General features: G+C 42.2%; 1 protein-coding gene across 2 annotated transcripts in view; it reads right to left on the bottom strand.

Annotated features, from left to right (window-relative positions):
* The window catches only part of LOC132916514 (discoidin domain-containing receptor 2-like), a 164,458-nt gene that overhangs the window by 50,488 nt on the left and 99,249 nt on the right, over window positions 1-14,721 (bottom strand). For both annotated transcript variants that reach the window (XM_060976595.1, XM_060976594.1), the window contains exon 4: window positions 14,194-14,425. In XM_060976595.1, coding sequence (XP_060832578.1) covers window positions 14,194-14,425 — 232 coding nt within the window. The remainder of the gene's footprint in view (window positions 1-14,193; window positions 14,426-14,721) is intronic.

Here is a 14,721-nt window from a genome sequence, read left to right on the forward strand (position 1 = left end):
CGTTAGGTATGATGAGGGAGAGAGTGGGAAGCGAGCCGGGAATCGACGTGGGTTGGATCACAGAGGCACAGACAGGTCGAGGAAGAGCGACAGACGTATATAGCAAGAGAGATGTAGTCCGAGGGTTTGAGTTAAACGTCCATCGCCCGCATTCTCTGATCTTCGTCAGGGAGACGAACATATTGCAGATACTCCTCTCTCTCTCTCTCTCTCTTTATCTCTCCCATTCCCTTCTCTCTATATCCTTGTATACGTTTCCACGTCTACGTCTTGGAACGTGCACATAGTGATGCAATATTGATTTCACGTTGTGGATTTATGAATAAAATAAGCGGTTTATCTGACGTTGGGAAAGGCTGGTGTGGACGGCGTGCAGAAACTCTAAGGTGGAAAAGGGGTGCAAGGTCCCTGGAGATCACGCGAAGTGGCGTTGCCCATGGCGAGTAGATAGCTACCGCCACGGAGATACTCTTGTGTACACGGTATACGTCGTACACACCTCGACACACGGATACACGTGTAGGTACACAAGGGGTGAGCGGATAAATCTACGTGAATGTGTGGACAAACCGGCAGTTTCTTGTGTGTTGCGGCCCAGCGTGCAACACAGTTGCGTGACGGAGCATTTTGCGGCTGGCACGACACATTCTGTGCACGTTTCCTATCCCTCCCACCCTTTAACATATACACGTTCCGTACCATCGGCCAGCCTCTGTCTCTTTTTGGTACGACTAAGCATCGACTTCGACTACTATTACCGCCTCTACTCCCACCGCGCTCTTCCATTCCTTTGTACCACCGGCGTCACTCCATGTATAACCGAGAGGCCGTTTCTTTCGATTTGTTTGCGCGGTTATTGAAATACCTTTTCCACCTTGTTTTTGGTCGACTGTTTGCTCTTCCTGATATTGGATTACTTGGTCCACTGTTTCTAGCGTGTTTCGAATGTTGCTGTTGATACTTTTATTTTTTGTTAGGGGAGATACCAGCATTTTAGCAGGATAAAGGTAGTTGTTAACCGATAGAATTTCTCTACGATATGTTTTCGAAGTGTCATTTTTCTTTTCTCCCTCCGCATTGCAATTTGTTTGTTTGGGCTTTTCGCATTAACGTTCATCGTATTTTGAGAGAAGTAGATTTGCTCTAAAAATATCATCAAATCGGTAAAGCGGTTAACAGAATGAATTCTTCGGGGAAAAATAATACGTTTGTTGCAAGTTTTATAATTTCAAAAAAGACCGAGACACTACCTCGTTGGAAATCCGATCATTTATATGTAATATAAATTCAGGATACAGCGTACGTAAATAAATTACAATGTACCGCATTCAATAAGTATGACGTAACTTTAAGAAATATTCTATTAACCTAACCGTACCAAAAATGTTTTCTACGAGTACGACACGGACACGGGTCGTCGAATAGGGAACGTGTCCGCCATACATATCGACTTTTCTTTATAAATATATAATTAAGGTTTTTCAGCGCCGGAGAGCAAGTTTAGGCTTTTTTCACCCCGAAACTGGTCCTAGCCGCCTTGCAGGTCATCGCTTCCTTCGAGAAACTGCCACTTGGAAAGCGCTCCCCGAGGTGAACCCTTACTTCTTGGTCGGCATATACCTTACAGAACGCAGAGTAGCAACCCACCCTTCTGTCTGGGGTCGATTCTTTCTCATTTCGGGCACCCAGGGACCCGTACCGGTAGCATGTTACACCATCACCACTGCCACGCTTTCCACTGGCGTAGAAGCGTAAGTTTGTTCCCTTGGAATTTAATGAGATTGCCACGTGCGAGCTGAATTTAATTTCTCGAAATGGATCCGCTAAATCTATCGCCTACGCGAAGATTCGTTCTCAGAATATTCTCGACCTTTGCTTTCTTTCTTCTTGACGTCACATTGAAATTGCTAATCATAATCCTATACACGCAGTGGGATGATATTCGTTGGAACGAAATCTTTATTTACGGTCGATTATATAAACTCGCAGATCGAATACATTTATTTGAACGTGAATTTCTATCATGCGAATCCTGGTTATACGTATGTATCGTTTGCTACGCTCTCATAAATGAAATTCTACTCTTTTCGTACCGAAATTACCACCTCGCAATTTGTAAAATTTAGTTGCAAGATCTAAATTCTTTTATCGTCAAATTAATTGCTGCCACGTAAGAGAGTTTATTTAACGACTGGTAACTGGTAACTCGTGTCTTGTGAAATTTCGCTAATACCATTGGGTCGCGCGGTTTCAGACAATTGAATTCGTTAATCCAAGTTAAGTTAATTTAATCGTTAACAGCCGAAAAATAAATCGTGTCTAATACTGAAAATTCTACCATTACGTGCCATTTTACTTCCTCGTTCGTTCCACGATCGAAGTTGAAATGTCAACGAGGCAATTTATCCCGCATATATCCAGACCGTCTGCTATATGTCGTAGGTCTCGTGTGATAAACACCGAACAAAGTACGATACTTTCGCGAGGGTCGACGCCATTGAACAGATGCACGCCATTCTTCCGCGCATTAGCCTTCAGGGCGATGACTGAAAAGGGTAGATATTACTTTTCATTACCTTGGCAGCGCGAGACCTTCGAAACGCTAGACGACCTTGCAACTCTACCTGTTCGCTACTACGTTTACAGAACCGAATACGTTTACAGGAAAAGAGGGAAAGCCGTTGAGATAGAGAGGGAGACGTCGCGTGCCCTTCTAATGCGATTTCCTGCTACTTTTACTTTCCCCTCTCGATGCACGAATGCGTGCGTGCGTGCGTGCATGCGTAGCACGCCAGTGCATGCGCACAGGGGTCAAGTGTTAAGCGCTGAGCAATTATAGCTGATATCGATCTGCGTTATTGTTCGGGGTTCTCCGGCTCACGAGTGTTTGTTCGTGTGATACGTATTATCTGCCACTGTTCCCTTTCGTCTGACCATTATCGTCGATATAATGGAAAGCGCGCTGATAAAATGTTTGGAGCAATTCCATCGTGGCATTAATATTCTTTCGTTGACTGTTTGTGAATTAAGTGTGGATCAAGCATTTCTGTTTATTTTCTATTTTTCCTCATATTTTGTATTTGAAGGTGATAGGGGAAGAACGTGATAAGTGAAATCTTTTATTTTAATAAGGGAGCAATTTCAAAATTCAACACGTTATTGGATAATAATTTTTTGTTACAACAAGACTGTTTTTATTTGGTTTTTGGAGCTAATTATATATTTTGTCTATTTTCTTGAACATTTTCAATAGTAAAGACATTAATACACACTAGCAATCCCATTGATATTTCCATAAAACTTTGCGGATTTACTTCCTACTGTTCAAAGATTTACATCGTTGAACCTAACAGACTGTTCTTTACTATGCACGTTAATTATAAATAGATCAACGAGAAAAAACCTATCATCTTTTCTTCTTGAGATCTTTAAATCGTGAGTTAAAGAAACGGAATTGCAGAAGTTAAAAAAGTATTTAAAATAAATAAACGTGTTTGTAAAAAAAATTTCTTTAATTATAGTAACTCTCTATGGGAGCGCAGATAACAAAAAAAAAAAAAAAAAGATAAATAAACGTTTACCACGAGTTTATTACGTATTAAGCAAGTGAGATTGTAAGGCGTACGAAGCAAGTTGATCTTGTTAATAACTCGGGGACACGAGACAATATCAGCGAAGATAGCCGTTGTTTTGTATGCCTTTCATTCATCATTCAAACACTATAAAATTATATCGTGGTCTCGTTCCACGACTATCAAAGATACGATGTATTTTTGAAGAAGCAAACGACGCGGAAAGCTTCTCAAGAGCGATTGTTTAGCCTCGAACGAGTTTTATTATTGTCTCGCTACGGAATCAAGGTATCCACCTTTACCTCTTTGTTTCCAGCTATATCTATCGTATACTATATAAAGATATGTTTGTAGTAACATCGTTATTCAAGTCCTCATTTTTATGGCCAAGGAAATTGAATGTAAACATCGCATCGAGCAACCGAACGTTAATTGAAAACCACCGAAGAAAGATCATCTTTCGTTCGTGTGGCGATCGAAAATAAATTCAAGATTCGAAGCACAAGTACAAGAGAAATTATTGTATATACTTGCTAGAAAGGAATTTAACAAAAAGATACTGGAATACATTTTACATAATATTTCTTTTGTTACAGAAAAGTATTCTAACATTTTTCAGAAAAAATTACCATAAAACATCTGTATGAATATGTTGTACGAATCCTGATTGTATCGGTAAAATTTGAAAATAGTTCGAAAACGTATGTGCAAGTTACAAGACATTTATCGCAAACACACGTTCACCGAGCAAGAATAAAAGGACGGAATGAATAATGAGCTCAAACATATAATTAATATGAAAGATGGTCTCTGATGGTATTTATATAGCGAATAATCGACTATTCAAACTCGCAATGAATACCGTGTAATTTCAGGTTTGTTTCAAATTTTACAGATATAGTCTTGATAATCGTGTCTCGTTACGGTACTAACGAGATTTCAATGTTTCCTACAACAGGCGCAATATATATTCATAAAAAATATCTATAAGCGTTCAAACGTTTTAAAATGTCGGTGAAAACTGAAGTTTAACGTCCATTTTATTTCATTTGAATTGCAAAAGATCGAGGATAAGGAGAATAACTTGCTCGTGAGAATATTAACAACGACGAATGAAAAGTAGAAATGGATTTCGCTGAATCGAGATACTCGAAACTCCTGCGTCGTCGAGACACTCGCGCCTCTTTGAAAATCGTTTAGCTTCATAGGTTTGGACGAGCTGTCGATCGAAAGTTAGCAACTTTGATTCCGTTTATATGGATGGGAAGCAACGTACGGGAAAACGCTAAAGAGATCGCTTATCCCAGAAGAGATGCTTGGAGGAAAAATTCGGTGAGCCAGGCGTTCCAACGTCCTCCACTTAAGATACGCGATTTTCAAGTACCTATAACTTATGCCCATGACCGTTTTTGCCTATCGAGCCGGCGTATAAAAGAAATTTATTGCATCGGAGCGTGTACGTCGCGTACCATGGACGAGCGTTTCCGTGAACCGCTACACTCGCGATGTTATTGGATTTTCGGTTCTCGATAGAACGATATTTTTACGAGAACGTTTTACTTATTTGCCTCCCACCGCTACTCGTAACTATATATCTGCAGATCCAGCTGATTACCTTTTACACGAATGCAAACATCGTATTCGCGGTAAATCGACGAGTTAAATCGACGAGTTAAATCGACCAACGCTGCTCCACGAGGAATTTCGTACAATTTGACGATTCGAATACGTAATCCAATACGCGATATATCATATCACCTGTTTGTTAGGAGTGTGACATATTTCAAAAATCCTCAACTTCCACATATCTGTTATAATTAAATCTGTTAAAGCGAAATATTAAGCGGGATGACAATGCCGTCATTTCACCGAATCAAGTTAATGCTATTTGTCGAACGCTATCGAATAATACGAATGAGAAACTGGGTTTAGAAAACTATCAAGGGAATCATAAGAGAAACCAAACTTTTCCACCGCGAATTACGCGAGTAATTCAGCTATTTCAAAATCTTTGTTCCAAACTTTCCGAAAAATTTGCTTTTCTTAATCGTATTACTCTTGCCGCAAACCGCACACCATTGAGATATATATTTTCCCTCGAGTATTCGACAATTGTAAAATTTCAGCGTGTAACATCGCGCAGATGTTTAATTTTCGGAAACGTTGGCAAGCTTTTTGGTAGACTCTGAAAATACACGTACCTATACATACACGAGCACGGCTGCACGGCTCGCTCATCGCAGGAAATTTCGCGTTTCGCATACCCGCCGCGTAGACCGGTGGTGGTTAAACTTTCGAGTCTGTCCGTGGTTCGATATCCATCCCGGTGGTATCTCCGGCAACGGGCGAAGATCTGGTTTCCGTCGAAGCGCGCCTCGCTTCATCCGGCCCATTAGAAACAGTTATGGTACCGGTTAGAATAACAATCGACCGTGATAAAGCTCCGACCGCGCGTATTCCGTGACGCGGCCGAATTATCACGCGGACAACATTTCGCTAATGTTCCCGGCTTCCTGTGCGTGCGACATTATAACTAACATTACACACCGGCCGCAATATCGCGTCGACCCGTCACCCTTATTTTTTCCACCACCCCATCGCGCGCCATTTACCATTAACGTGTGTACGTATGCGCGTGTATGCGTGTGTGTGCGTGCGTTTGCGTGCGTACGAGCGCGTGATTTACGTGGAATCGTGGCTTAGCCAGGTTCCAGGACTGGGAACCAACGCAACGCTGCTTGCGTGTCGACACGCAGGCGTTCGTCTCCTCACGCACCCTCCTTCGCCCCTCTATACTTATCCCTTTCCGTAATTATCGGATTTCCACACGGAATTCCCGCGTCACGGGTCGAGGTACACACGAAGAAAAGCTGACAGTTCGAGCTGGTTGTTCGCGTGACACGATAATGACGAATTGAACGATCGGCGTATAGGGTGCTTTCAGTCTGGTGATACACCTGAGTAGCTGGTTATTCCTCGTGAAAAAGTTATAGGGATAGAGGGAATAAAGGTTTCTCGTTTGAGGCTCCGTTTTGAAGAAAATCAGGGTTGCAAGTTTGCGGCTATACGTGTACTTGATTCTCTTTAAGCCGAATAGGGGTGGTAATACGATAGGCAAAGTTACTTTATAGACAAGAATATGAAATGTAAGATAGAATTCGTTTGTTGTAGGCTTTGTTCTCTAGAAAATTAAATTCCATATAGATGTCATCGATATATCGTTAAAAATCACACTGGAGATATTTCGTCGCCCGTTGTCCAACATTAAGCGCACGTGCGCTCAAGAAATTCTGAATATTTTTGATTAATAATATGATAATTATAATTATCAACTATATCGTCTATCTTCAGACACTCCGTATACGTGCACGGCGCACGCCATCTCGCTTAGCGACGAGCGTTTCGCGCGACAAGTCGACGAACTCGTTGATTTTACGAAGCGACGTTCGACGGTGAAACGAGTCGAGGAAATGACTCGCGTGACGCGTCAGTTTTAACCATCGCCGGCTGTCACTGGACGTGGTTGTCCGTGTTGTTCACCACGTTACTGGCCACCATCGCGTTTTTCTTCCTCGGTACTTTTCCCTTCTAACTGGTGGAAATTAAATGTGGTCGAACGGAGCGCAACTTTTCGTATAAATTGTCGAGCAAAGATAGATGGATGGCCGCGCACGCGACGCTTCTCCCTCGCGCGCGTGCAATCTTTGTATCGGTGCAACGTGCGTGGAACTCCGTGATTAAGTGACGTTTCGAGATTCAACGTGGCGAGTTTGTCATAGTAAAATCGCGAGCTAGAGAACGTTCGTGAAAGGGAAAATGTTAACGGTGGATTGTGGGTGGTGGACGATGGGAGAAGGGGCAGGCGAACGACAGCGTCCCTGCAGTGTCGAGGGTCACTGTACTCTACCGAGAAGCATGATTAAGAGCCGTTTTAAAGCTGCCGTACACGGGGATACACGGCCGTCTCCTTTGAGAGCGAAACCGGGTCACTCTGATTAATTGAAGTTTTTGCGAAAACCGGCCGATCTTCCCTGCCCCGATCCTTTCTCTATTTTCGTCCCATTAAAATACGGGTAATTAATGCCGCGACATCCCTCTGTGGGCCGACGTTACGCAACCGTATCGTCCCGCTGGGAACTCTCGATAAAAAGATACAGAGTGTTTCAAAAGGTTAATTTTGATGAAGGTTGAAAAGAAAATGGTTTTCAGGGGATTATGTATCAGAATGGTTTGGTCAGGCGTTATAGGAATTTAATCTTTCCGATATCGAAGACGACCGCGATCGTTCGATTGCAAATGTTTACGGATTCGTGAAAGGAAAATTGAAATCAAACAAATCGTCTTCTTCTTCGAAAGTTCTTTCATTTACGATAATGTAGTTCTTCAGATACCGAAATAGCGTTTCAGGGACTTTATCTTGGCTTTTCAGGAATTTTTAGAAATTGCATTTTTAATGCCTTCGAAGTCTAATTCTTCTATTCTATTTCCGTATTGTCAAGCGCTTTACACGATTTTGTAAATAAAAATCGTGCGAAGTGAAATCCGGTGACTTAGGAGGTCGAGCAAAATTATATCGCTGATCGTGACCGATTTAACGTTGAGGTAAACGAACATTAAGAAAACCAGTTACATTTCTTGCAAAGTGTGACGAAGCGCGCGTTGAGCTACAAGCCTCGCTCGAAATTAATATTTGAATAAGAAAACGAGTTTTTAGAAATTGAAATGTTTTTCATTTTACTCGCTTCTATCGTCCTGCTATAACTCTCGAATAAATCATTTTTAAACACGAACATACTTTCTAAATGTGTGGTAAGAATTTTGTACGAGTCAGTTGGGAGGCCCTTTATTCCACGAACCACTCTATAAAACACTGAACGGTACTTTTTATATCGTCTAGCAGGGTTTTGCATATTCGTGTGGCGGCATGGAATTTTTTTGCAGACGCGGGACGGCCGGTTATCAAAAGATGTAATCCCGGTTTAACAGCTTACGTTGCACTAAATAAAATAACGAGGCAGAATGGCGGTCGTAGAAAAAGGAAGACAGAAAGTGGAACGGGAAGTACGTCAGTGCTTATTAAAAACTATCGCAATGGAGGAAAGGCAAAAAGTAGAACGGTTCTAGGGGCTTCGAGTATCGATGGAACGCCTATTTTTCTATTTTTCCATACGTTCTCTGCCATTTTTCCTTGTTCGTTCTTGTTGGTCTTTTCGTATGAGAAAAGAGAACGACGTTCGCGAGGGGCGTGACACGTCGATTAAAACGGGAACACGCGGAGTAGCGCGTCGATAATCCGACAATCAGCCGCGAGAACGCTTCGTGTCGTTGAAATAAATCTCGACACGTCGCGTTTGTCGCTCCCTACTCAGTTTCGGATCGTTGCTCGTGGCACGAGTAGCTGAATGGGAAAGAATGTTTCCTTTTATCGCAAAATCATCGTTTCGTTCGCGGCATCCGAATGAAACCTTTGCCAAGAAGAGATCAAAACTACTGAGTGAACTGGAGGGTTGAATATAAACTTTAAACGAATCGAAAGATAATTCTAGAAAATTACAGCGACTTCTTGTCGCCAACAGTGGAATTTAAATTATTAAAAGCGGACTCGCTGTTACTTGGATCATTAAACGCAATAAGTGGAACGAAACTTATACTTATTCGTTTTACACAAAGATACTAACTTCTCATCAATTCCATTAATTACGAGTAACCGAACAAGTAAAAGTGGATGAAATCTCGTTAGAGACTACAAACTCGCTATTATTTCAATTATCAAACGCGATGGATACATCGAAACCTAGCAAAAGAAATTTCCAACTTTCTGCCATCCCTTCTAATTAAAGACTAATCATTTCCTTCCATTTACAAAATGTGTCGCAAGAATTGCTAAATCTCGGCCATTTGAAAACGCCATTTAATTATTCCGCTGACTACGATGCAGCGCAGCCGTTCGTTATCGAATATGAGGACCGGAGAAAAGCAGGCCTCCTTCTTGCCCCAGAACGAGAACGTGCACTCGCATTCGCGGTACTGGCAGAAGGGAGAAGCTTGTTGGCGCCTGGAGCCTTAATTACCTCTGGCGGTCTTTTGAAGCAACACCGCTACCGTCTTTGGCTCGGTGACAATTATTATTACGCGGTACAACTTGCACGGCCGCATACGCAAACAGCTACGAGGACATTCTTGCCTGCCTTCCCCGCTCTCGTGGTAACCTATACGCGCGGCACGAAACACGGATGGCACCTTGAAAACTTGAGGCTTTCGCGCCGTAGCGAGGCGCACGGTATTCGAGAGCACTCTTTTCTCTCCCTTCTATGGATAATTTCGCGGAAATATCTGAGAAATCCCGACGAGTTAAGCGTACACGTTGATGTCGTGGGAACTGCGGCCAAAAAATGAAGAAATTCGGCTTTCGTCGACGCGGAGGGTTCGTCGTGAGTCCGCAAGTAATTAAGGAATCTGCTGGTCCGCTTTCACGGTTAGGAGGATACGTCTCAAAAGATTACGTTTCTGATCAAGGTTTCTCTTATTTCGCGCAAATACTAACTTTTCATTTTCTATAAAATGTATATGTGGTAACTGGATTGTAGATTTTCATGCAAATGCGCGTACTACGCAAAATATATAATATATTCAAAGTGCAGTGCTCTAGGTATATATAATAATATATTCAGTAGATAAAATGAATTTTTGTCCACGTTTCACTTGTTTTTTTTTTACAGTATGTAGAAAGGTATGGCTGTATTTAAAATAATATTTGCAAAAATATCAAATATCCGCAGCGTGGTTGTAACACCCTTGTGTATCGCTTCACCCAGCCAAGTCATCCAGCATCCGTTTTACTTTTGCTCTTTCTTTCGCTTCATCCAAAACGCGTTAAGTAGAGTTTCCTTTTGCAACGACGCAAAACTACAAGCGCGGCTCGACGAGCGTGTCAGAGAAGAAGATCTAAAGTTGTCAGCGTTGGAAAAAGCGATGAATAATGGTGGAGTACTTTGTATTTAGAAAAAAATACGCCAACCTATGCGTCAACTTAACAAATCGTCGTTTATTTGCTTCAAACGCGTACGATCTTCGTCGTAGAAGGAAACCGTTCAATCATCAAGATGTTATTCCATTTTCAGATGTTCAACCGGTTGTAATCGTCCAATTTACAAGCACGAGGATGGACTTCGTTACATCGACGAAGATCCCGCCGGAGACCGATAATTGGGACAGCTTGGTCGCGAATCAGTGAATAATCATGAGTCTGAAGATGGAAGTTGGTCTTTGCATGAAATCATAAGGTTGAACACGTGACGGGGAAGGCGTCGCCCTGAGAAGCCGAGAGCCAACTTGTGCAGTCTGTTGGCGTTGCTACATTAGCGCCGGCGCAAGTGGTCCATCAATATTAATAAGGCAGTAACTGGACAGCGGATGTATAGAGATGGCCGATCGGATAACCGATTTACCAAAAAGAGAGAGAAAGACAGAAGGTTCGCGATTGGTCGGCCTTCGGGAAAATTTACAGTTCTATTTTGCATGCTGGCTACGAGGGCAGAATTTTTTCCCCTCGGAACGTGAAAGTTCGACGACAACGACGACTACGACTACGACGACGACGGCGACGACGACGGGATGATTAATCCTGTGACGCCTAGTAGCCAGGGATTTGCATTTAATGACGATATCTGCCGGCGAGTAATTCGATATCGTGATTCGAGAATTTCTTTGAGCCTCGATGCTGTTGATAGCTTTGGCAAATCGCAGTTTCGCCCACACAGTCCGCCGTGTCTTTGAACCTTTTTCACCTTCTTGAAAATATCCGATCGGATTAACGTGCCGCAGTTTTGTTGGAAACTATAACCGTTAGAAAAGCGAACGTTTCAGGATAGGCTATAAATCACCAAGCGGAATACTCGGTGTACGTGCAACGTTCAACGCTAATTTCTATCGGTTCGGTAGTGTAGGAACGATGGTTCAAGCGTGCTTCGAGAGTAGTCTGGTGATCGTTATCGGCGTCGAAATTAGTCTTTACACGAAATCACGAAGTGGAACACGCGACGTGAAACCATCGTGGCTCGCAGACGAGACCGCCGGTCCCTTGGCACGTTCGATTCTTGGCTCGCCTCGGTCCATCAATATTAATAAGATCCCAAAGACCGGACAGCAGAGATACCGAGACGATCGAGAGACCGGGCAATTTGACCTGCCGAGCTTTTTCATTCCGCCTTTCGTTGGCAGCGTATCGTTGGTAGCGTCGTAAAACGAAGCGAGAACCCCATTCGTGCATTAATGACCGTCACGTCAGTTGGAAATCGCGCCCCGGAGGGACACACCGGGTTTAAAGTGTCGTAATAGCCATACCGACGAAGTCCATAAACACTGGACGAACCAAAGGACGATAAGTTTGGTAAAAACGTATCGTGTCGCCCTTGGCGAACTCCTTACGAGTCTCTTATTGCTAGTCTGCACGTTGCTTCTACTTTAAACCGGTACTTGTTGAAACAGCCCCGGTATATTCTCTGTCGTGCTATTCCCGCTGTTTCAAGTGCTCTTAATTCTTCGATAAGTTCCTTAGTTGCACGCTTAATCTAGCTTGAAATTTATTGGGACATTGACAGGTTTATTCGAGACGCGATCGGTTCATTGGCAGCATGTTAAAACGTTCGAGGATTCTCATGCTATTTGTACGTAATCTTTTTGTTTTAACCCTTTCAATTTACACTTTGATATATAGGCGGTGTTTTAACAACGGTACCTAATCGAGTACCTCGAGTATCTAAATCTTTGTTTCTCATAATACTATAAAATATTTCAGATACTATTTGTATAGAAAGATGTGCAACATAAGAGGAATTGAGCGTTCGGAGATTATATCGATATTTCTTCAGAAATAGTCCATCGGTTGTTTCATCACGACGATAGAAAAATTGAAAGAAACGATTATTGAAACTTGCGATTAACGAAATTGAAAGCATACGGATCGTATGTAACGCGTATTTTCCAATATTATTGAAAACGGTAAAGCTGTGTAATACTGCAGGAAACTAAAGTGTAAAACCTGTATCAAGGAGATAAAAAACCTATACCGGAAGAATAGAAGCAAGCTTTTATTCGTCTGAATATTTTATAAAAAATAAAGTAACCACACAAATGCCTAAAAATCGTTGCAAATCCATCAAATTTCTACGAAACGTTACGAATTAATCATTTCGACCGGTAGTTCTAGCGGCAAACGTTAAAGATTCAACGGAACTCGAGCATTAATCTAACATTTTGCCAGGAAAAAATCCAAGATCCGCAGCCTCTCGAAAAGTTCTGTATAATTCAGAAGCCGCTGGCGAAACTCAGGAACACAAAGACCGCAGGGCTCCGGCTTCGGTACGGGCCTCGACAAAGTGGCACATCGTCGGTACGAAATTAGCTTACGGATTCGCGATAAGCTGCTTACGTTTCGAGCGGGATAATCCTTCTCGCTGGTCTTCGATTCTTGATCATAGGCCGGAGCGCTCGGAGCTCGTGCGTTCTACTACTCGGCCGGCGCGCGCTTCTGCGCTTCAAGAGCACAACCAGGAATAACAATCACGCCGCTTTAATCGTCACGGAATTATTATTTCAGGCCAATGACCAGCCTGCCAATTCGGTTTCGACTATTACGAGCGCAGCTGCTGCCGATCGACGGCGAGCAGATGCGCGAATCGTTCATAAATCACGATATCGTAAGCTGTTTTTATCAATCTCGCGGCTGCGCGTGCACTTTCGCTGGCGACCCTTTGGCTTCTTTGAAACGTTACAACGATCGGTGCCACTGATCGTGACGCTCGTTAACAGAAGGGAAGACATATTCAGAAATTGAAACGTTAGATAATCTCGCTAAACGGAGGATAAAACGTATTAACAGAGACAGGGGTGTTAAATTAATATTTCCAAAGTTACGACAATTTTTGCTTTCGTTTGGAAAGTTACTCGTTTGGAATATAAAAACAACAAGATATTTTAATCGCTTCGTCCTTTTCCGTATCTCATCGTACGCTTGATACCTTCGTGGTAAAATATCGTCCACTCTTTTGGAGATCTTTCGGTCTCTGCGTTGATTATTTTATTACGCCTTTCGATCTTTCGACGTAATTCGTTTATATTATGTCGCAGAAAAACCTATAAAGGTAGTATCGTATATATGTAATCGGTAAATTGCGCGGCTTAAAACAAATCGAAACGATAAAATTACTTTATGTCAGTACCTAACCGCTTCTACGAATGATACAATGCCTATTACCATAACATTGAATCGAATGGCAGAAATAATCGAACGTATGAATTAATACCGTGCAACGAAAGCAATTACGCAATGCATTAGTCGGATGCATAAGTACTCGATTAACGTTCGATTATAATATTTTTGTACGAAGCTTCGAAGTTATTTTATCACTGCGATTTACCTTTAATCGCGGAATCTTCCGCAACGCGTTTGTATCGCGAATTACAACCCATCTTACGTATATTCAGTTAGTCTTGAAACTTAAATAGCACGATCGACTAGATTTGTGATAAGTCCGAGAAAGTCTGAGAGGTATATCGAAACTAGATGACTTCGTGTCAGTAAATTAGTTAATGGAGCTCCGGAAGAGATAAGGGCACTCACCTCTTTTCCTTTGATATCTCTGTATCGAACCCACTTGCCCAGACGCGGTCGCCAGTACTCGAGCAGATACGCCTCTGCATACTCAACACCGAGACCGTTGCCGAAGCGACCTTGCGTAGCGGTAGCCGTGATCAAGTGAACCGTATGAAGGTCGATCTCCAACCATTCTCGGGCTTCTTGGGTGATCTGGTTTTTCGGACACCAAGCGCCACCCAGATTCTCCACTTTTAATCTGAAACAGATGGTTAAACATAACAGATTATTATTCTTTCGAACTTGAGGGCTTTCGCTTCTTTAACACTAGAATCTACTATCAGTGTGGTAACAATTAATTTGTAATTTCTTCGATATAAACTTTATGAGTTTCTTTTCTATATAAAAATCTTCGAGGATTTCTATTATTTATTTTTAACCACGAAACAAGGCTTGTTTTGCGCTAAGAATGTATTTCTTCTACATCTTCCGTTTAAATTTCTCCTGATACGCGTATAGTACATTAATCATTGATAGTTGTAAAATTATTAATTG

The sequence above is a fragment of the Bombus pascuorum genome, chromosome 2 (assembly GCF_905332965.1).
Source record: "Bombus pascuorum chromosome 2, iyBomPasc1.1, whole genome shotgun sequence".
Classification (NCBI taxonomy): Eukaryota; Metazoa; Arthropoda; class Insecta; order Hymenoptera; family Apidae; genus Bombus; species Bombus pascuorum.